General features: G+C 41.4%; 4 protein-coding genes and 3 non-coding genes across 12 annotated transcripts; 3 read left to right on the plus strand and 4 right to left on the minus strand.

Moving 5' to 3' along the window:
* Positions 1 to 725: 725 nt before the first annotated feature.
* Positions 726 to 8,106, minus strand: si:dkey-109j17.5 (zinc finger BED domain-containing protein 4). Of its 3 annotated transcripts, none has more exons than XM_027288512.1 (6): positions 8,003 to 8,106; positions 3,942 to 4,036; positions 3,418 to 3,690; positions 3,059 to 3,318; positions 2,367 to 2,967; positions 726 to 2,233 (listed from the first exon to the last, which is right to left on the minus strand). In XM_027288512.1, exons 3-6 carry the CDS (start codon positions 3,673 to 3,675, stop codon positions 1,391 to 1,393), a joined length of 1,962 nt encoding a protein of 653 aa, XP_027144313.1. In that variant the 5' UTR covers positions 3,676 to 3,690; positions 3,942 to 4,036; positions 8,003 to 8,106; the 3' UTR covers positions 726 to 1,390. The 3 variants fall into 3 exon arrangements, with proteins under 3 accessions (XP_027144313.1, XP_027144312.1, XP_010747052.2); XM_027288511.1 differs by lacking the exon at positions 8,003 to 8,106 and adding an exon at positions 4,172 to 5,299; XM_010748750.3 differs by lacking the exon at positions 8,003 to 8,106 and having other exon boundaries at positions 3,942 to 5,299.
* Positions 5,435 to 7,356, minus strand: vma22 (vacuolar ATPase assembly factor VMA22). The gene is made up of 5 exons (XM_010747174.3): positions 7,073 to 7,356; positions 6,556 to 6,659; positions 6,347 to 6,459; positions 6,066 to 6,257; positions 5,435 to 5,662 (listed from the first exon to the last, which is right to left on the minus strand). The coding sequence occupies exons 1-5, from the start codon at positions 7,190 to 7,192 to the stop codon at positions 5,523 to 5,525; spliced, it is 669 nt and encodes a 222-aa protein (XP_010745476.2). The 5' UTR covers positions 7,193 to 7,356; the 3' UTR covers positions 5,435 to 5,522.
* Positions 7,562 to 7,633, minus strand: trnae-uuc (transfer RNA glutamic acid (anticodon UUC)). Its single transcript has one exon. It is a non-coding gene; the product is annotated as a tRNA-Glu (tRNA).
* A 9-nt stretch (positions 8,107 to 8,115) lies between the features above and the next one.
* trnah-gug (transfer RNA histidin (anticodon GUG)) lies at positions 8,116 to 8,187 on the plus strand. Its single transcript has one exon. It is a non-coding gene; the product is annotated as a tRNA-His (tRNA).
* Positions 8,188 to 8,667: 480 nt separating this feature from the next.
* On the plus strand, positions 8,668 to 10,700 carry ebp (EBP cholestenol delta-isomerase). The gene is made up of 5 exons (XM_027288524.1): positions 8,668 to 8,813; positions 8,939 to 9,251; positions 9,343 to 9,379; positions 9,474 to 9,604; positions 9,684 to 10,700. Exons 2-5 carry the CDS (start codon positions 8,942 to 8,944, stop codon positions 9,902 to 9,904), a joined length of 699 nt encoding a protein of 232 aa, XP_027144325.1. The 5' UTR covers positions 8,668 to 8,813; positions 8,939 to 8,941; the 3' UTR covers positions 9,905 to 10,700.
* A 578-nt stretch (positions 10,701 to 11,278) lies between these two features.
* On the plus strand, positions 11,279 to 11,351 carry trnaf-gaa (transfer RNA phenylalanine (anticodon GAA)). The gene has a single exon. It is a non-coding gene; the product is annotated as a tRNA-Phe (tRNA).
* Positions 11,352 to 11,551: 200 nt separating this feature from the next.
* Positions 11,552 to 15,926, minus strand: fkbpl (FKBP prolyl isomerase like). 4 transcript variants are annotated; one of them, XR_003463824.1, is made up of 5 exons: positions 15,273 to 15,466; positions 14,670 to 14,837; positions 14,268 to 14,548; positions 13,297 to 14,060; positions 11,552 to 11,632 (listed from the first exon to the last, which is right to left on the minus strand). XR_003463824.1 is itself a non-coding variant. In XM_010747195.3 (4 exons), exons 2-4 carry the CDS (start codon positions 14,833 to 14,835, stop codon positions 13,404 to 13,406), a joined length of 1,104 nt encoding a protein of 367 aa, XP_010745497.3. In that variant the 5' UTR covers positions 14,836 to 14,837; positions 15,669 to 15,926; the 3' UTR covers positions 13,209 to 13,403. The 4 variants fall into 4 exon arrangements, 3 of the variants coding, with proteins under 3 accessions (XP_010745497.3, XP_027144322.1, XP_027144321.1); XM_010747195.3 differs by lacking the exons at positions 11,552 to 11,632; positions 15,273 to 15,466 and adding an exon at positions 15,669 to 15,926 and having other exon boundaries at positions 13,209 to 14,060; XM_027288521.1 differs by lacking the exon at positions 11,552 to 11,632 and having other exon boundaries at positions 13,209 to 14,060; positions 15,318 to 15,466.
* Positions 15,927 to 20,905: the final 4,979 nt, after the last annotated feature.

A 20,905-nucleotide genomic window follows, 5' to 3' on the forward strand; every position in this document is an offset into this window, starting at 1 on the left:
GTCATCTTCTTATTGATTGATGCTGTTGTCTGACTGTTAGCTCATAATCACACAACATTCATCAATGCACTAAAGCAGTTTGTTCCTTCTGATGTAGCATTAAAGAACAAGACAACAGGAGCTGCATATTGTTTCCTGCCATTTATTTCTAAGTACTTTAGCAATATGCTTTTGTGAGCTTTGTAGAAAAGGACTGTAGGATGTGGCTGCTGCCTTCCTGCTGACTCAAATTTTAGTGTAATGGAATTACATGCAATTACCCTGCCTCCCCACTGGCCCAGCCACAGAGTAACAGAGTCCCTGAATAAAGGCAAACACACACACACACACACATACTGCAACATCCACAGCTTCCCCTTCAAAGTGAAGCCCTGCAAAGTGGTTTCAAAGTACTTCAGTGAGGTCAGACAAAGCAAAAGCCTCTGTTGTGCCACATGCACACATCCTGTGCTAGTTTTCTGGGGCAGAAGCAGGGTCAAACCCATTTCCATTTCTCAAAGTTCAAAAGTAGAGTTGGACGTGAAATTGAAAAAGGAAAAAAAAAGCGCTGATAAAGAAAATCAAATGGAATTGACCTCCACTCTCAAAGTGCACACATATAAAGGAATAGCAGGGGGTAATATAAATGAATTAGGGTCAAAAAATGAGATACATGAAACAGATTTCAGCTTTTTTGTTGTTTTTACACATCAGCTGATTGACTCACAACTTTAAACTGCACACACCTCTGCATTAGGAAGTGAAACTCCTTTATTATGATGTCCCAGTGATGAGGCATACATACAGAGAAGAAAAAATAAGTGGATGATGCACTGACGTATTGTTTAGCAGCTGATGCCTTCTTTCAAAAACATCAAATGAATTAGTCACAACCTCTAGTGTTACTGTATATCAGTGAAAATAAACAGTGTGCTACAGTGTGCAATAACTGACCGTTCAGTTATTGTTGGTATGTTGGCTGGTACAGACACAAGCTGTCTTTAGGGGCTGGGGGGTAGAGAGTGGGGTCTTTGCGGTCTTATGGTTGTTTGGAAACCCTGATCAGGCAAAATAATGTCAAAGTAAATGCTTTAGTATTGATCTGCTTTTAGTCCCCTCGGTCCACAGCATGTAGTATGATAGTCCATGTGCAGGCTACATGGTAAACAGATAGCAATCCACATCTACTGCAGTCTGGAAAATCCCTATTAAGAATGGAGACTGAGGCTCAGCTCTGATATTTTGGGTACTCATTCTAATTTCATGTCAAATGATGTGTAGTATGAGGACTGTTATGTTTCTAGCTCAGTTCCGTTAGAGAGGAACAGAGACGAGTGTCCAATAAGTATCTTTACAGCAGGTAAAAAGCCTTCAGTTGCTATTTAGGTAAAAGAAATGCTTGACTATAGCTTTAAGTCCATAATAATCTGTAGTTAGCTTTGAGGTAGATGAGCGTCTCCAGGTTCTTTGGTAAGACACGGCCTCTCTCTGGCCGCAGACAACGCCCAGCAGTCGTGAAAATGCTCTCCACTACAGTGCCACAAGCAGGTATGGTAAAAGCTCTCTTAGCCACCTGGGCGAGCAGAGGAAAGTCAATTTCTTTCCGTCGCCAGTAATGCAAAGCTTCCTCGTCTGTGGGTTCCTCTCGTAGGTAGATGGCCAACTCCTGCTCTAGACTCTTGGCCTGTGTTGTGGGTCTCTGCTTGATGAAAGAGAAAAGCTTACACGGCCGAGAAAGTGAGGAGACCGGTGATGGAGCTGGGGCAGGAGGGGTCTGGGATTGGGGATGTAGGTCTGTGTTGGGGTCTATGGGGCTGGAGGCTGTGGAATGTTTGGACAACTCCTCTACTAGAACGTGTCTGTGCCACTCAGGGTTGCTGCTCCAAGTGAGCTTGAACTGGGGATCCAAGGTGGTGGCAGTGATGTAGAGGGGGTCCTCCAGGATAGGGGCCAGTCGACTCTCTAAAGCATGGCTGAGGCCCACAAGTAGAGAGGGGCAGTGGGGGGTTGACGTCTCAGAGAGATGCTTACGAAGGCCCAGAACACACGGCAGAGCCAGGCTGATGGACACATGTCTGTCTGTCTGCATGTCTGTCTGTCTGTCCCCATGCACCATGTCCCAGGCCTCAGTGAAGGGCTCCAAAGTGTCAGTGAGCTCCCTCAGCAGAGCTCTCTCTGATCCACTAAGTGCAAGCTCCCCTGGTCCACTCATCTCCTCCAGGAACTCCACCGAGTCCAGGAGCCGCCGAAGCACCTGCACAGTAAAATAAACAATTAGAAAATTATAGAAACACTCGATTTAGCCGAAAAGCTTACAGATTTATCAGTGGCTCCTCCTGTGAAAATGCTACCTGTACACTTTATAAGATATGATTGATATTATATACCTTAAGCTGAGCAGCCCAGTCTCTTGCTGCAGCGGGGTTATTTCCTGGTCCCCCCATGATCAAACCAGGAGCATCAAACACCTGAGTAAGTTTCTCAGGTGGGACAGCAGAGGTAATGTAGTTGTAGAAACAAGCAGCCTTGGCCAGTGTGGAGGAGATCTGTGGACAGGAGCGTAACCCCTCAGTGACACACTGTTCAAGAGAGCGAGAGAAACAGTCCACCCGACAAACACCCAGACCCTGCTCCCATGAATCCTCCCATTCGTCCTCCTCTCCACCGTCACCATGGCCATTCCTGATTCCTTCCTCCACATTGTTACCATTGTCCGCCTCTTCTTCGCCATCTTCGTTTTGCCCGCTGGTGAGAGGGGGTGAAATCAGGAAACCAGGAAGACTACATGGCTTTACAGTTGCTGTTGCCAGGAGAGGATCTGCGACAACACGAAACGCTCTGCCTGACACGCCATGAGAGTGACACACTTCATCGAAATCTGACAGCACGCGATTCCCAGAGCTGCCCCGAAGCAGAGGCAGACACGCCAGGAGAGCTGAACGCATCTGCCAATCAGATGTAAGAAAATGGCAGGTGACACCGAGGTACCTACAGAGACACAGAGAGAAGTGGACTCCCTCAGTTAGGGGATTAAACTGAGTGGGTATAATGTCATTTTTGGTAGATTTTACCTCCTTACCCTGATGTGGATCCAGTTAAACCCCTCCAGAGATCCAGGCTGAGACTGAGGGCCTGCGTTGAGGCCAGGGCTTGACGGGTTGCTAGCTGGGCCTGATAGGCGTAGGCTGGGAGGAGCTGGGTCTTGATGTAGTGTTGGCCCTCAGGGGTGTAACGTGGCTCCAGGAGTTGAAGGAGCTCTCTGAAGCCTTGATTTTCCACTATGGACACTGGCTGCAGATCACGCACAATCATCTTAGCTATAGCCTCAGATATGAGAACCTATGGTAACAACAAAACAGTAAATAATGAAACACTTGCAGGATTTCATAAGTAGAAGCTCGGCTGCATCTCAAACTAAGATGGGACGGTAACACACACCTGACGTGGGTCATGTCTGTCAAACTTGGTCAACCCCCCACCAGAGCCTCCTCCTACTCCTCCCTCGTGAGTTCCCATTCCTCCAACACCACCAGCACCTCCTCCACCACCACTACCACCACCACCTCCTCCTCCTCCTCCGGTACTGATGGGGAGAGTGTATCGGGTATTCCCTCCATTGGTGGTGTAACTATGCAGGGAAGCAGAGGAGTAACCTTCTCTCTTCATATCCTTTCTTTTTACAAAGTCATCATACATGGCCTGGTGCTTCCGCTGAATGGGAGAGAGACACAGCAGTGTTATTAGTTGACAGGTAGTTAATTTACTGTTTAGGTGTGTGCATTGTGGAAAATACAGTATGGGTAAATTGTAGAGGAGCAACAGACAGTCAGGTGTAAATAGCTGACACTGTAATATTCATTTCTTTAAAATGCTGTGTTGCCAGCTGTTGGAATATAACAAGACTACGTGTGGATGATTCGTCCCTCCGTGTTAAGAAGCACATTTTATTTTGAAATCATTACCTTGAGATGCGTTACGAAGTTGGACGTGACACTCCGTTTCGCCTGGATCCTGGTGCCACAAGCCTTGCAGTTGGACTCGATTTTGCCATTTTCACCTTCAAACACAATATTAAAGTAATCCAGAATAGACACCTTCGAAACTGACGCCATTGGAGCCCACAGTCCCTCTGCTCCGAAGTGAAATCAACTTGGCGATCAAGGACAATCTGAGTCTGATGTATCAATCTCACCTCGCCTCTAATCATGAGCGCAGGCCGGCGTGTTTACTTCCCAATCCCTGATCACACACACACACACACACACACACACAAATGTTGCAGACAAAAGAAGATTTAATCCCCAAGCAGGAGTTGCGTCGTTGGCACGTCCGAAATCGGTCACAATCGGGCTACACGGGCTGCTGCGGATGTCTGGATACATAAATGATATGACAGAAAGGCTACATCCGTTATTTCTGCGCTCCCATTTGTCGTTCGGACGCAAGTGTAGAGGAGGCAGAGCGGTGTGTTTCATGGAGGCATATCGACGGTATTATAATTGGAGCAGGAAGTACACACAATAAACGGGAGTTTTCGTTTCCCGTTTCGACAGTTCCCGGTAATGTTCGGCTGTCCCCAGTCAAACCGACTGGGGCGGAGGGTGGTGGCGCTCGGTCAAATGTTTTCAATTATACTCCTGTCGTTTAAATATCAGGAGGCCGTCCACCACTGATGTAATACATGCAATAAGATTAAACAGTGGTTTACTGTGCTGAGAAAGCTTCTGTTCTGAGCAGCTGCTTTACAAAACATGTATTTTTATTTCATATAAATGATTTTAATAACACATACAGAAACAGATATTAGGACACACGGTGACTCTCTTTAAAAACCCCATTTATAAAGAGTTAAGGAGTTATATAATGGATTTATTAATGCTCAATAATTTACCAACAACTGCTAAACTAATCAGATCTAGGCCATTAAGAAGGTTGTGAAAAATACTGATTTGCATAGTACTTCTCAAAACCACCACAACAAAACAATATGAACGAATAGAAAATACTAAAATCAACAAGCAGGAACAACATAAACATTAAAATAATGTATTATATTGTATATTGGCATGTAGGTTCAGTATAAAATTATTGCAAATCAATGTTTAACTCTGTTTCTGCAAAAGGGCTGAATGAAATCTGTAATAAATGTATTTATAACAACGTATTTAGCATTTATTAATTTAGCATTTTTTTCTTCACAACCTCAAAATATTTTTTTTATTAGCTTATAACTGATATGTTAGTAAATTGTTGATTTATAATTAATACAGACATTAACGGCAACCTATAAATCCCCCATAAAGGGTGATTTATCACAAAGCACCCACCAGTTACCACCCAAAAAGATTCAGGTTCAGACTACAACATAGATGTTATTAAGTCTGAGTAAATCTTCAAAGGCAGCATTCACAAACAGGTCACACATTTATCAGCGAGACAGTAAAAAAAAAATCACAAGTTCAAACATAATTTATTACCAATTAATAACTGACTATGACCGGTTACATCTGTAATCTCCACTCCAAATTCTGGCCTAAAGTTATTCAGTCTGCCACCTTGTCCGACTGGGCTGCTGAGACTTTCTCCTGTGCAGCGTGTTTGTCTTTCATGCTGCGCTTCAGCTCCTGTCTGGTGTTCAACACTGCAGTCTGAAGGGCAGCAATCTCAGCTGACAGCTCTATTACTGTAATATGACAGAAAAAAAAGAGAGAGCATGAAGGATGAGGAAAAGGATTTACCAGGAGTACACTAATACAATACAAGGACCGTGTCAGAGGTTTCATCGTGCTCAAACACCATTGTCACCTACAGAAAGTACAATGTTCTTCTCATATGCGTAATTAGGAGTGTCATGTCATATGTAGGCTGGGTTTTTGTACATGATTGTACACAAAATAAACTGATGTAATGTGGGATGCAATGTGTACAACTATTGAAGCATAATTGTTTTGGTATATTGTGAAAGCTATATCTATCTTTAGCAGTATCATATCAAAATAATGACTTAATCTTAGTTATATCCTAAACTTGTCACATATTAAACCAAAACATATAAAGCTTTTACTTTTGGAAATGTAATATCATACCTTGCTTGAATGACGTCTGTGCTTGTTTAAGAGATTGTGGCACCAGAATCCCAAACCATTTCAGTGGATCTTGCTGAGGATTCTGGTCACATTTTCTTACTGGTGTTATTTCAGGAGCTTTTTCACTGCTTGCTTCTCCACTTGCCTCCTTCTCTGTGATATCTTTTTTTGGTCTGATTCTTCTCCTGATACCTAGGAAATGACACAGTTTAACAAATGAGAAATGCATTAGTGTAAAGAACATTCCTTTGCCAACACCACATGTACTATGGCAGACTCACCTTCTTCTTGAGGGCCAATATCCTCTACCGACTTTGCATCTAATCCAGCTTCTTTACTACACTTTTGTTGAGCCCTTTCTGTGCTGAAATCCACCTCACCATTGTCTAGTGTTCTGTAGCACATAAATACATGTAAAATTTACATTTAATTTCACCAGACAACAATTTGGCAGCATTTTATTTTCTATGAAACGGGTCTAATTGCTTACCTTGCATGAACACAGACCAGTGGCTCTATCTCGCTTGCATACTGAAGTGCAGAGACTTGTTTGTTTCCCATGGAATATCGAGCCTTGGATATGGAAAACCATCCCTGTGAGGAATAGGAAATGTTTAAACTACACATAAGTGCTAAAGTGGGTAAAAAGGATACATGATCTTTTTTTTTGTGAAAAAAACATTTGAAAATATAAAAGATGTACATGCACATAGATCAGAGCGGTACTTGGCATTAGGGCTTAATTTGGTCTGTAAAATGTTGTGAAATTGTCCTGCAAAATCTCCCAGAATCCAGGCTGTACGACTGCAGGCTGCACAATAAAGAGGCTAAAACTAGTATTCTTTTCACATAGCTGCACAATAAAGAGGCTAAAACTAGTATTCTTTTCACATACATGTAATAAATTACTAAAAAAAATGTTGCTTCAGCTCGATTTCAAAAGGATAAAAGCTTCAGAAACATGTTCGTGCAGAGGATAGAGATAAATGTCCTGAGATAAATGATACCTGCTCTATGAGAGAGTTGAGAGTGGCTCGTTTCTCCTCCAGTGACTCCAGCTGGTCCATGAAGCGGAGCAGCTTTTCGTCCAGTAACAGAGACGATTCCTCCAGCTCTGACACGCCCATGTCGACTGTTTGTACTAGCTCAGGTACTTTATACTTCAGACTTTACCGCTGTCGTTTGTAGTGTGGATATCAGCTGCTTTAACGTTAAAACTGCATGACTCCGTTAGGAGTACACTAGACATTTGCTGCTTCCGCGTAGCATCATGTGACAAACGGCGTCATGTGATTATCATCACGTGTCCACTGAGTCGTACCCTTTGCAATAAAATAACGAAATAATGTATCTATATTTACGGTTTGAACGTTAAACAGAAGCACATTTGGAGTGATTTCTTGGCATTGTTATGATCATCAATACTAAAAGCAAGCTGTGTATGTATAAAGCAACATGTACCATCAGTCATCAAGGATGAATAAATAAAAGTGTAGTTCCCATACCGGGAGTCGAACCCGGGCCGCCTGGGTGAAAACCAGGAATCCTAACCGCTAGACCATATGGGACCGATGCGTTCTTCGGTGACCCCATTTCTTTTGTATAATACCTTCCCACGTTAACAGCCTTGGCTAACGTTAAATTACACGATGTGAAATATTATTACTGAGGTACGCAGTTTAGCTATATATCTTATCGTGCTGGTAACTATAACTAATATCCTTTAGCTTTGCTAACGTTGGTTTATTGCAGCTTTGGTGCAACTTAACGTTAGTGAAAATAAGTTAGTTAGTGAGTTCACCAACAGCGACGTTCATAAAACAACAACAGGTAAGCTACTCTTCACCTTGGAAAAACGGAAAATCCTTAGTTTGTTAAGAAGCTAAAACGTTTTTTGTAAATTTAAGGCAGCAGGTATCATACAGAGGTCACCCTACCTGGTCTGTTTTTCAGTTAGCCGTATTGGCATGTAACGCCGTAACGCATCATCGGCTCTAGAGAGCTTCATAAACTCTTCTGAACGAGGTGGTAGCATGACTCCCAGTAGCTCGCCGTGATCGTATAGTGGTTAGTACTCTGCGTTGTGGCCGCAGCAACCCCGGTTCGAATCCGGGTCACGGCAGGGATCAGTCCCTGACACGGCATGGGAGGACAACTTTTTTTTCTGTTAAAAGAAAACGAAGACGCTCAATTGAATATTTTGCCACCATTTGACACATAACGCGAGATATAACACGAATAAATCATCATACGCAACCATATTATATACGCAACCGTTGATACTTTCAAAAACAATTTTGACTGTATGGAGGACGAAGAATGACTTAACATGAATAAATAGATATATAATGGTGTAACGTTAGTTAAGTCTGTAACGTGTATAATATAAAATATCATTCTTTTAATTCAATATTTTCACCCTTCACCGAGTTTTGAACTATTTCACAACACTGAGGTGAGGATCTTTTGGAGTAAGAGACACGTTTTCATTGGTGGTTGTCAAGGACAACGTCTATGTTCCGAGACGAAGAGCCAACCAACGGGCCAGAAGATCTCATGTGTCGCTAGTTCTATGCATACGGTCATCTGATTGGTCTCTGCAATCACAAGTAATCGCCCCCTACAGAAGTGTGTTCCGGGTTTGACTTTCCCCCCGTGATTATAGCATGTAGTTAGACAGCAGTGAACGATTAGATCGAAAACTTTAATTAATCAACTGTGTGCGGCTGGACACCTATTTTATTGCAGGTAAGGACAAATTGCTTTGTCTGCAATTGATCTCCTTGGCTAAAACATTAGCTTTAAGTTTTTGAATGAGTGTTAATCTTATTGTGAATGTTTTGAAGAGTGCTGACCATCCTCTCTTGAAACAGACGATGGATGCCACATCAGCAGCTGGAGATCTTCATCCTTACTGGCCACGGGACCTTCTGATTCCCACCTATGTTGCCAATGACCGATCCATGTCAGAGATTTTGACATTCCTGTTTTCTGTATCTGGAGTGTTTCTGCTTGTGACCTGGATGATCACCAGCCGGAAAGTTGCCACTGGCAGGCTGGGGACATGGAGGCGTCTGGCTGTGTGCTGGTTTGCAGTTTGTGGGTTCATCCATGGTGTCATTGAGGGCTGGTTCTCACTGTATTATGATATTATTCCAGGAGACCAGAGCTTCCTGTCACAGCTCTGTGAGTACAAACGAGAAAACATGTTTAGAAAGGTGTATTGTGGTCTGCAAGTGCCTTTTCAGTGAATTTGATTTCTACTTTTCTCTCACAGGGAAAGAGTACTCCAAAGGAGACAGTAGATATGTAATGTAAGTTTTTCTTTACACAGAAAAAATGTTATAATCTGGCATGAAAAAGAAGGAACAAAGCTGTTGCTAATTGTATATTTCTTTTCTTTTCTAGAGCAGATAACTTCACTGTCTGCATGGAGAGTGTGACTGCATGGTTATGGGGACCGTTCAGCTTTTGGGCTGTGTTTGCCTTCTTAACTAATAAACCCTACAGATTCGTCCTGCAACTCATCATTTCGTTAGGTAAGAGCTAACTTCACTTGAAAGTATATATTGTTTTTCATATTTACATGATGGGTCTCATTACACAATCTGATTCCAGGTCAGCTGTATGGAGCAGTGCTCTACTTCTTCACAGAGCACAGAGATGGTTATTCTCACAGTGAGCTGGGACATCCAATCTACTTCTGGTTCTACTTTGTGTTCATGAATGTGCTGTGGATCGTCATACCGCTGTTGCTCATTGTGGATTCATGGAAACAGCTGTCAGCAGCCCAGGCAGACACTGACAACACTAAGTCTGCCAAGTCTAAGAGGAACTGACCAGTGGTGGACTGAAGGGTGGGGGCGAGAAAAAGCAGCAGTGCACATAAAGTCATGGTGCATTTATGGTGAAACCGTTTGAAAGCCTGGTTAAATAGACCACTGGAAGGGCACCGCAGAGGACATTTTATTTTATCATGTTTTATCATGTTTTAGGGGCAGCAAAGAGGAAACTTTTGCTGTTTTTTTCCCCCAAACATGATGTTACCAGGGGGGCAATTTTAAATGACAATTATGAGAGATTGAAAGAAAAAAGAGGAGTGGAGAGAGCATACATTTTGTATTGTAGAAAATCACTACATTCAGATATGAGGCAAAACAAATGATTACACTTCCCATGAAATGGAAAGCAGAGTGCTATTTGTTCTATTTGTTTACAGGGAATGTAGTAGTCTACTGAGGTGGCTGTCTTGCCGTACTCGGAGGCTCTGTCTAACTCTGTTAACTCTGTCCGGCTGCTGAGCCCAGTTTTAAGATTAAGTTAGCAGCAATTAAATAGTTGTTAGCTACTCTAGCATGTCCAAAACACCATTAAGATACCAAAAAAAAAAAAAAAAAACTAAACGTGTATGTGTAATTTTGACCTAATGGGGACTTCAATTAAGACATGCTCATTTCTATGGTTTATTGTTTTGTACCTGATGCATTATGCGCCTTTTAAATGTGTATACTCAATAAATAAGGAGTTTCATCTTTCTTTCTTCTTTCTGCAACTTGTGTATGGCAGTCTTTGAATTGTGTTATTGCTGTGTGGAGCCTGAAGGAGAGGAGCAAAATAAAGAGTCTGTTTTCTCAATACCATCTTCATTTTGTTTAACTGTTGCACAACTTCATGAATAGACTGAACACTGCCTGAGGTGATGTAAGACTGAAAACACGTGCAAGTATTTGGCTGAAGCCTGAACAGTCTCTTTAGTGGGTAGCTCAATTTATGAAATCCAATCAGACAAACTTAAATATTCATTACCACTACGTATGTGCTTTTACTTCACATTGTTGCAGACCATTTTCTGCTACAGCACAATAACATTTTTCATAATGATGTCTTTAACCTACCTGTCAGTCGGCCTTCTTTGCATTCATCTCATTATGGTAGTAATAAAACCTTTGACATAGTTAATATACAACAGTAATGAAACATGACAATGTGCCGAATGCTAACACGATGCAGACGTTTCAAATTTACTTTCATTGTAACTTAAAAAACCTAAATAAACAATAACGAGCGAACAATAACTAAGTATGGGTTTAATATCCAGGCCGCTTTTTAAAATTTTTTACCACATGTAAATCAAAATAATTGTTATAAACACTTTCTTCAGATATGCACCATGCATAATTATTTTTGGGGGCCTATATGATTCTCGCCGTGGCGCCGAAATAGCTCAGTTGGGAGAGCGTTAGACTGAAGATCTAAAGGTCCCTGGTTCGATCCCGGGTTTCGGCATTTTGTTGCAGCAGATCATACAACCCGCGTAGTGTTAGCTCACGACCTGTGTGTGATAGACGGACAAAGCCTAACACCTTGTGGTCAACTAGAAGAACTACACCTTTACTTGTGCTGCACACACAAAACTCCAGCACGCACTCGTCACACTCCTTTATAAATACATCAATCATGCTCTTTGTCATGTTTTTTTTTTTACTTTTAAGTTACATTCAGGAATCTTACACACAAGTAGCATAGAGTGCAGAGTAAAACATGCATTCACAGATTCATAGCTTTACCTTGAGCTTTTACTTGTAGATGCATTTCCATTTAATGGCGATAAACATACAGTGGGGACCGAGCGTCTGTATAATCTCCTCCAATCACGTTGTCCCATTTCCATCTTTCACAATCTTTGCTGTCAGCCAATCACAGTGGTCCTTCTCCAAAATTGCTGGGACGGACCAATCGCGGGCCACAATTTCCATCTTTGCCGTCAGCCAATCACGATGGCGCTTCTCCAAAATTGCTGGGACGGACCAATCGCGGCCAACCATTTCCATCTTTGCCGTCAGCCAATCACGATGGCCCTTCTCCAAAATTCAGTCGGCCGGACTTCAGGGGCCTCATGTACAAAGCTTGCGTACGCACAAAAAAGTGGCGTACGTCCTTTCCCACGCTCATAGCTGTCGTACGCACGTTTCTACAGCTATTGTTCCTTTGGCGACACTTAGAGGTAACGCTGGGAAACTGTTAATAATGTGAAAACAAGTAGTCATCAGAGTGATGTGCACATCAGAGACACACTTATGAATTAATTGTCCCGGTACGGGACAATTAAACGAATAAACTCTTTACTTACCCAGAAGCCGTGCCAGTGTGCCAGTGTGCCAATGCACATTTAGGCATGTGGCATTCAAATATCATGTTTTTGATTTTCTTTATTTTCTGCTGGTGAAATTAGAGCTGCAGAGCTTTCTAACAAGCCCTGATCCACACCTGTCCACACCTGTGTGTGCGCTGCTCGGATCCCACGGCATTTCCAGCCTCACACACACACTCCCACTCACGTCTTTTTTTGGTCAAATTTATCCCTGTTGACAGGGAACCAAACAGAATCTCCACTTCATTCACTAGAATATCTAGCTCAGACTCTGTAAAATTCATTTTCTTTCCTTTGTTCATCGCGTTATCTGATCGGACAAAGAGGTGAATCTCAGGTCCAGGGCCTATTTAAATAGATTTGCATATGTAAATGGGGGCGTGGACAGGGAGGAGTTGCACGTGCGCTCAATTCCACGTTGATTGGGATGTACAAAAGAAACGTGCTTGGATCCATGCGAACGCACACTTTGATACATCTGAATATTTTTGTGCGTACGACAGTTTCCGGGTTCTGGCGTACGGTTTAGTAGGAATCCACGCAAGTATTTGTACATGGAGGCCCCAGGTCTTTACCTACGAAAGGTAAATATATCGCTAACATTGTATTCTGTCATCTGTCTAGCTTGGTCGCTGCATCATAGAGAAAAAATACGATAACAGAAACGACTGCCGTTGCCGCAAAAAGGAAACACACTCGTTATAATATTGTAATAAGTCAGCTAGGTAGCTAGGCAGATATTAATCATATAATAAAGAGAGAAGTTACTATTAAAAGAAACTACGTATCGTATCGCCATTGACGTTAGTGTTTCTGTGTTCAAACGTGAATTTTAGAGCCAGTTTGTTTGACCTGTATGTGATAGACAGACAAAGCCCAACACCTTGTGGTCAACTAGAAGAACTACACCTTTACTTCTACACACACACACACACACACACACACACACACACTCCTCACACTCTTTTATAAACAAATCAATTACTCAGAAAAAGGTTTTTGTCATGTTTAAGTTACATTCAGGAATCTTACACACAAGCAGCATAGAGTCCAGAGTAAAACATGCATTCACAGCTTTACATTTGAGCTTTTACTTGTAGATGCACTTCCATTTAATGGTGAAACATGAGTGTAAACATACCGTTATCATACAGACAATATGATAATAAATTGATAGTAATTTACATTCAGCTGAACATTTTGCTGAGTCTGAGTCCCAACTGAGCGTTTGTCTCTTTCTCTCTGCTTGCTATGTTTTTCAGTGCCTTCAGAGCAGCAGGTGATTCGGGTTGTATCTCCAGCAGTTTCTTAAATGCCCGTCTGGCCTCTTCCAGCTCATTCACCATCTGGCAGGCTTGGCCCAGCCGGTACCAGGCTTTAGCTCCAGCTGGTTCCAGCTCAGTAGCTTTAGCAGCGCTGGCCTTAGCTCGCTCTGGTTGGTTGAGTTTGAGCTGGCACAAGGACAGGTTTGAGTGGAGCTCTGCTTTGGTGGTTTTGAATTCATTAGCCGAAGGAAGCTGCTGCGTTTTATCACCACTGTTTGTGTCTTCTTGCTCTAGTCCTTTTTTCGTCACATCTCTCATGTGGCCACAGAGAGTGATGAGAAGTTTGAGAGCTCGACTATAGCTGTCTGCTGCTCCCCACACATCCCCACTCCTGAATCTCACTCCGCCTCTTTCTTTGTGTGACTTCACCCACTCCCACTTTTCACCAGGACACATCTCCCAGGATTCCTTTCCTGGTGTGAAAGATTTGAGTTCAACTGTGGCGAATAAAGGCAGGTTGTCCTCAGCAGGATGGGGAACTGAGACATCGGGACCATTTCCGACTAGAGAAATCAGAATCTGTGAAGCAAAACGTGATGATTAGACTGGCTGTATACTTTCACATGCTTGAAATGACAATTTCTGATGATGCATCTGGGATGACCATGTCATAAAAAGACCTATTTTAACACTATTAGGGCCACCCAACTGTATCATATACCACAGTTACTATTCAGAGAGAAAGAAAAGAAAGCCCTCTTGCCCCCAAACTGTCTTTATGCTTACCTCACATTTCTCTCCTGCTTTCATCCTCTCCACACAAGCTTCTGTGATATCACACTGACCCTCTCCTAGCCTCAGTGTTGTCCAGTCACCCAGTGGGACCTGCAGCACAGTGTCCTGACACCTTGGGAAGGCTGTAGTCACTTCCTCGATGACCTCAGTAATTGACAGATTTTCATTTTCCTTTTCAGATTCTAAACTCTTTGCCTCATCCACGTCAGCTTTGAGTTGCACTCGGACTCGACACAGTGAACCCAACCTTGGAAAGTAACTGGATGAACATGCTGGAGGAGAAAAAAAAAAAGAGACACGTGAGTGAGATTACTAGATATTTAGCAAATTTTTAATTCTAACAATATGGAAATGATCCAACTATTGAGTAAGAAGCTGAGAAAAGCATCATACGTGCATCGTCTCCAGAAACAGTCTGTTGACTCCCCTCGCCTGTTCGCTTTTTCTGGACTTTCCAGAGGCCTCTGGGACACACCGACACCCAGGAAGCGACATCATCGGCATCATGACCATTGTTGATATGGAGCGTTTCCAAGGGGTGATCCATCCATCCATCCATTCCTGTGTGCATGAAATATTAAGACATAACCAGAATATGATTAGACAAACAAACAACCACACACATTTGAACTGCAAACATGCCTACTGTCCCATCCAAGGAGTGTTTCCTAAATTAGGGAATTTGTCTGGAGGAGAGGTTTCTTTCCCTCTTATCAGTTTATGTATTTAATATGTACTTTAACGTGTTGCTATGCTTCTGCATGTGAACAGTGTTTAACATTAAGAAACATATAAACGATATTTACACGTGAAATGAGGAACAGCAAGAGTTGAGTCAGCTACAAGCTACGTAGATATTGTCACAGACTAATATTAGTTATGCAGATTTTTCTACAACACAGAGAAAGTAAAAGGACAGTAAACAACGTGCTGGTGGTCTTTAGTTTAAGAGTGGCCGTTGTAACAACACATATGTATAACATTGCCTTAACGTACCGGGCATTAACCTGATAAAACAGTGGTTAACAATAAACAAACCACCTTTTGATGGCGTCAAATAGCTATCGCGGTGTTTCGGTTTAACGAGCGACCGTGTTAAGTGGCGTCAGCCGAACGCAACCGTGGTTGTCGTAGTTGAAACAGGAATAGACGTATTCTGTTGTAAAACAAGAACCCAAATACGAGCAAGGTAGTGTTTTTGTTTAAATAAATAAAGAAGCATTCACGGGGACAGCAACGTATCTTACTAGTACCAACACCTGCCGTAACTACGACAACCACAGATGCATTCGACTGTCGCCGGTTAACATGGTCGCTCGTTAAACCGAAACACCGGCAATCTAAAGACTCTTCATAATCTGAGCTGAGCTCAGATAAAGACACACATCTCACCTTACACACAATCCTGACATTTAGTGCCAGCGATCCCGTCAGTTGGTAACTAACAGATTATAAACAAACACCAGTCACTCTTCTTCTTCTTCTTCTTGTCCTCTTTCTTCGTCTTCGTTGTGAACACAATAGCGCGTTAGAAACCAGCTCCTCAGCTGCATTACCGCCGCCCACGGTCAGGCGGTGTAAACTCAAATTATTTAATGCTGGATTGCAGTCGTTTCTTTTCTTCGTGTATTTAAATAGCCTCATCCATGTCATCCTACGTCTCCCACATACATTATCACCCTCTTACAATGTAATGTCATCCACTTTATGTGTCTGTCTGTGAGCGACTGCTCTTGTCTTCTGTCTTCCAGCAGGAGGAGACAAAGACAAAATGACAAAAAGGGGAAAAAGTGTCAAGTGTTGGGCTTTACTCTTATCAGTGGGGTTGATTTCTGCCCCATTTTATATGGCATTATGTTGTATGATGTTATAGTAGATGGTATCATATTACTTTTTACAAATACTATACTTTGCTGCTAACCTCACTGTTGCTATTTTAAAATTTAGATCATTCATTTAGCTGATGAGACATCTAAGTTATAGTTTGCTTAAGTATCAGAATGGTTATTTTGAATTCATGAATTCATTTATTTATTTATGTATTAGCTGTTCTGATTAATTCAGACTTCCATCAGCTGTGTGAGGAGGAAGAGGTGTGACTGATGTTGTCCTTTATCTGAACAGACAGGTTCATGCAAATGAGACAGGATCAACACGGTCTTTGACCTCGTGTTATCGGTTTGAAAATGTTTGTTTCGTTTTAAAATTAACAATCGATGAAAGAAAACAGAAACAAGTGACTTAATGCATTTTTTGGATTATTTCTAACGTGACTCAAAAGTAGAGCCCTGAAAACTGGCACAGCACTCACCACTATGTGACTTTGCTTGAGCAGATTAGTTGCTTTGTAATTTTAAGTTTAATTGCTCTTGTCTAGTTTCTATCTTAATTTGATATAATGCTAATGATTTTTTTATTTTTATTTCTCTGTTTATCTGTTCTTATTTCTGTCCTCGGCCTGCTGCAGCACCAGAGTTTCGCCTCTGGTGATCGATAAAGTAATTTCTGATCTTATAGTACATTCACTGTCAATACAGGATTTATAAAATTGTTTTGTACCTCCCTACATCTTTACTAGAGAACACATAGACACACAAACACAACAACACAATCACAGGTTACACAGGTTCTGTCTGTGTATTGACCTTTGACTTGTACCACTCGTGTTTAAGGCCTGTGTGTTAATCTGGCCTGTCAGTATGAGTTAAGGCTCTATCTTCTGAGCACTAGAAACCATTAGGTCTATCAAAGGAATACCACACTGGTCAACCAGCGTATGTGTGTGCCTGTGTGTGTGACAGAGAGACAAACAGTGACAGAAAGGAAGAAGGTAATCTGAGATGCAATCTGTCCTCTTATAAGGGGCCTGTTTGACCCTTGATGAGTATGAGCTGAGGTAATAAACTGACGATTTTGTATCACTGCATGATGACTACCACAAGAATGTTTTGGTTTTTATCATCATGGAGGGTGTGTCTACGAAAAGGTTCATAAAGTTACATTTAAAGGCAGCAGTTCTACAAGTCAAAATGTGTCCTTACCTTGGAAAACAATAAATTAAAGTAATACCTATTTTCCCATGAACACGTACATGATGAAAGCCTCATCAGAAAAAAAAAAGCTTGACAGAAAGGTTTGTACCTGTTTGAAGATATATCTGTGTGTATATGCTTACTCGTGTATAACTTAAAAGACATGACAGTACAGAAATGCCAAACTGGGTTCAGATCATTTATAAAGATGCCCACAAAAAAGTGGATTTTATTAGTTAAAATTAATATTCAGAATTTGTGACGTTAATGCAATGACGTAATTTGTGTTTATGTTAAAAAAATGTTTATGTCCTGCTATGTTATTGCATGTTGGTAGGTGGCAGCATCTTGCCGTGATCTAAAGTCTTCAGGCTTTTTCAAGTGTTGCTCAAAAGAAGTAACACACTGTATTCACTCACCACTGTTTACCGTTTTTTCCAGGTCAGTGAGGATGTATAGCGCCTTAAAAAACTAAATAATTGTATTATATAATTTTTTTTATTATTACTATTAAAAACAAGCAGTAAATCATCAGTTTTATCTACCTGAAGGGGCTTTAGCTTTTAGGGATTAATGTCAAGATAGTTTGTTTATGTTCTGTATTTATTAAAAAAATAAACTAAACGAATATCAATGTCAATATTGGCCTCAAAAATCAAGTATGGCTTGAGCTACAGTCAAAAGTTTGCAGAAAACAAAGTGACGCTAAACTAAAACATAAGCATCTTAATCTGGTTAGGGAGCAGCGAGGCCTACACAGTCACCATTATTGCAATCAAGGTCATTATATGGGGAAGAGAGACTATTTGTTTAGAGATAACAAGAACAACCAGGTAAAGAGGAAGAAAGCTGCAGGTTCAAACAACCTGGAGTGTGACAAGATATGACAGTTTTCTATACACAGCAGATGAGCTTCAATACTTTGTGAATAAACAGGCACATACAGATGGTGAAAACAGGACCCACAAACTAAATTTCAATACGTCAGAAAACAGAAATTGTTCGATGATAATTTTACTTTCGCTGCCATAGACTGTAGACACATAAGCAGTACAAGCCTAACTTTTCAGTAGGCTTCTCTTTCTGCCCAGCAATATACACACATAACATACCATAGACAGGAACAGTACATGAACTGTGCATGCGATGCGGTCAGTATCACTGGCTGGGTGGGTGATGTAACCCAATTTCAGTTATTTTGCAATGTGAGTTTTTTTATTTATTTTATTTCAAATGTACATAAAACTCCAGCAGCTTTGCAGCATGTGTATCATAATGCTTGTAGCAAACAGTTACTCCCAATCATACTGTGCACACATGCGCTCAGCTGGAGCCAAATATGGACAAAAAGAAAAGGAGAAAATATGTTTTATCTGGAGTGAGAATACAAGACCCGTCCTCAGCTGACAGTTTAACATTTGGCAATCTGGAAACAAATGTGAGGGATTGGTATAAAATAAATAAATAGAAAAATATTTTAGTTGTCTTTTTGCTAAAGGAAATTTATCTTGGCTGATGCAATTTAAACGAAAATAAAAGTCTTGCAATAAATGTTATTGCAATGTTCATCTTTTTAATTCTGTGTATTTAACCAAGAGCAAGGATACCCAATTGTTACACACTATAATTCAACAGGCTGCAACAATACAACAAACACCAGTAAAATTATTACTAGAATTTACAATTAAAATTATCACTGTGACAGCATTCATTTCAGATCTTTTGCTTTGGTTTGTATTACAGAAATTCTATATTTTTCTGGTCTTTTTTTGGGGGGGTTTACAATTATGTTTTAACATAAAGGACATTTGGCAAATATTTGTTGTCCACGTTAGTTATATAAACCATAGTTCTCAAGAATATCCTAAGTTCTTGTGCTTTTTCATCTGTGAGAGAATTCATTGCTCCTTTTTGTATTACTGTGGTGTTACAACAAAGATCAAACATTTTTGTCTGTTAGATGACACGTTTTCATATTCTAATAGCACTCATAATTCGTTTTTTAATAAATGCAAAAGGATAAACTGTAGGAAAAGAAACAGTTTTAGTTGCAAGACATGTCATCTGCCGCAGGTGCTTAATACAGTAATAGTTAAAAACATGAACAATTAATTGTCACATTACCTAATTTCACTCTTTCCTAATGTGTCTATTATTATTGTAGTGCATTTCAAATTAATACTCAGTTGCACTTCTTGACAATATAATAATATAAACACTCTGTCATTCTACATTTATGAGAACAATGGGAAGCAGGGTGTGTCTGTGTACTCACAATCATCAATTTAAAGTCAATCTACTCTGTTCGAACATTTCCAAACTTTCATTCTTCTAACTCGCCGTCTTTACTTCTTTCTCACACACAAACCAGAACCTTCACTTCTTTAATCCCTCTCCATGTGTTACCAATATCATCTCGTTCTCCTCTTCTCCTGTCAACCATCTCCCTTCAACCCCCTCACCTTCCTCTTGGCTCTGTCTGACTTCCCAGCTGGCCTCTTGTGAAACATCCCAGTGGGTAAGTTCAGAAGCATGTATCCCAGGGCTCGTGGACCGCACGATGTTCGCCAGAAGGGCGTTGTAACCTGCCAGTAGTTGGGTCCAGGGAACAGCTGCAACCTCAGTAGCCAGGACTTTGCACTGCTCGGAGGGTTGGTACGACCTCCGCTACCCTCTCTGAGGGCTTCAACATGCGTCATTAAGGGAAAAGGTGGAGTAAGACAGGTGAACAAAGTCAAGAAATGTGCCAGATAGTGAGGAGATAAAGATCAGAACAAAGGAAACAATGAAAGATAGCTAGATAGATAGAGGGATAGATGGATGGACGTGGATTTGGGTGGAGACTTTTCCCACGAGGATAAAGATGGACCGACCACCAGCAGGATCACACAGCGGAACTAACCGAGAATGTAAATCCCACCACAGCGACTATCAACACAGTTTACTGGCTGAGAGAAGGAAGGTGATAAACTGATAGAATTTCCTTTTAATCTATGATATGGCAGCCATCTTCTTAATGGGAATGGACAGCAGGCTATTTCGAAGACAAACTTATTTCCCTACGGAAAAACTCTAAACATCAAGCTTGTCTAACATTCTGCCTGTTTGTGTTTGTTTTTTCCTCATGAAAGCGGCGGCCAGCTCGCCTGTAATCCCTCCATCACACATTCCCTAACACTCTCAGACAGTAACACACACACATTTATACACACATACAACCCCCACAACCCTAGCCCGGCCAGAGGTTAACTCGTAAACAGATCGGGCCACACGACAGGGTGTTTATCCCTTATAGTGAGAGGGACCACTGCACATAATGTTGTCCGAACATGTATGTGTGAGTGCGTTGAGCACTTTGTCTCTAGCTAGTTTTACTCCCTCTGGGCTGTTTGTTGTTTATGGTGAGAGACACTAACAACAGGATCAGACTCCACTATGTAAACTTAGTGTGAAGGCAGATGCTTTATTCTGTGTTTCCCACACTCAGCATTAGTAGATTAGACAAACTAGATAGACTAAAGAGGATCATCATACCTCCTTAAGTCAGCTTGAGCTTCTCGGGCTCAAACCAAACCTTCAAACAACAGCAATGAAATC

The sequence above is a fragment of the Larimichthys crocea genome, chromosome XV, assembly GCF_000972845.2.
Source record: "Larimichthys crocea isolate SSNF chromosome XV, L_crocea_2.0, whole genome shotgun sequence".
Lineage (NCBI taxonomy): Eukaryota > Metazoa > Chordata > Actinopteri > Sciaenidae > Larimichthys > Larimichthys crocea.

Bases quoted from the DNA above. Each gene is read 5' to 3' on its own strand.
- si:dkey-109j17.5 (XM_010748750.3), bottom strand. From the start codon at position 4,091: ATGGCGTCAGTTTCGAAGGTGTCTATTCTGGATTACTTTAATATTGTG. The intron at 3,691-3,941 runs GTAATGATTTCA...TCTCCCATTCAG, and splicing joins ACTTCGTAACGCATCTCAAG to CGGAAGCACCAGGCCATGTA. The intron at 2,234-2,366 runs GTATATAATATC...TTTACTGTGCAG, and splicing joins ACTGGGCTGCTCAGCTTAAG to GTGCTTCGGCGGCTCCTGGA.
- vma22 (XM_010747174.3), bottom strand. From the start codon at position 7,192: ATGGGCGTGTCAGAGCTGGAGGAATCGTCTCTGTTACTGGACGAAAAG. The intron at 6,460-6,555 runs GTAAGCAATTAG...TATGTGCTACAG, and splicing joins CTGGTCTGTGTTCATGCAAG to AACACTAGACAATGGTGAGG. The intron at 6,258-6,346 runs GTGAGTCTGCCA...GTCATTTCCTAG, and splicing joins TATTGGCCCTCAAGAAGAAG to GTATCAGGAGAAGAATCAGA.
- ebp (XM_027288524.1), top strand. From the start codon at position 8,942: ATGGATGCCACATCAGCAGCTGGAGATCTTCATCCTTACTGGCCACGG. The intron at 9,380-9,473 runs GTAAGTTTTTCT...TTTCTTTTCTAG, and splicing joins GGAGACAGTAGATATGTAAT to AGCAGATAACTTCACTGTCT. The intron at 9,605-9,683 runs GTAAGAGCTAAC...ATCTGATTCCAG, and splicing joins GCAACTCATCATTTCGTTAG to GTCAGCTGTATGGAGCAGTG.
- fkbpl (XM_027288520.1), bottom strand. The intron at 14,549-14,669 runs GTATGATGCTTT...TTTCTCCTCCAG, and splicing joins TGTTTCTGGAGACGATGCAC to CATGTTCATCCAGTTACTTT. The intron at 14,061-14,267 runs GTAAGCATAAAG...TTTGCTTCACAG, and splicing joins AAGCAGGAGAGAAATGTGAG to ATTCTGATTTCTCTAGTCGG.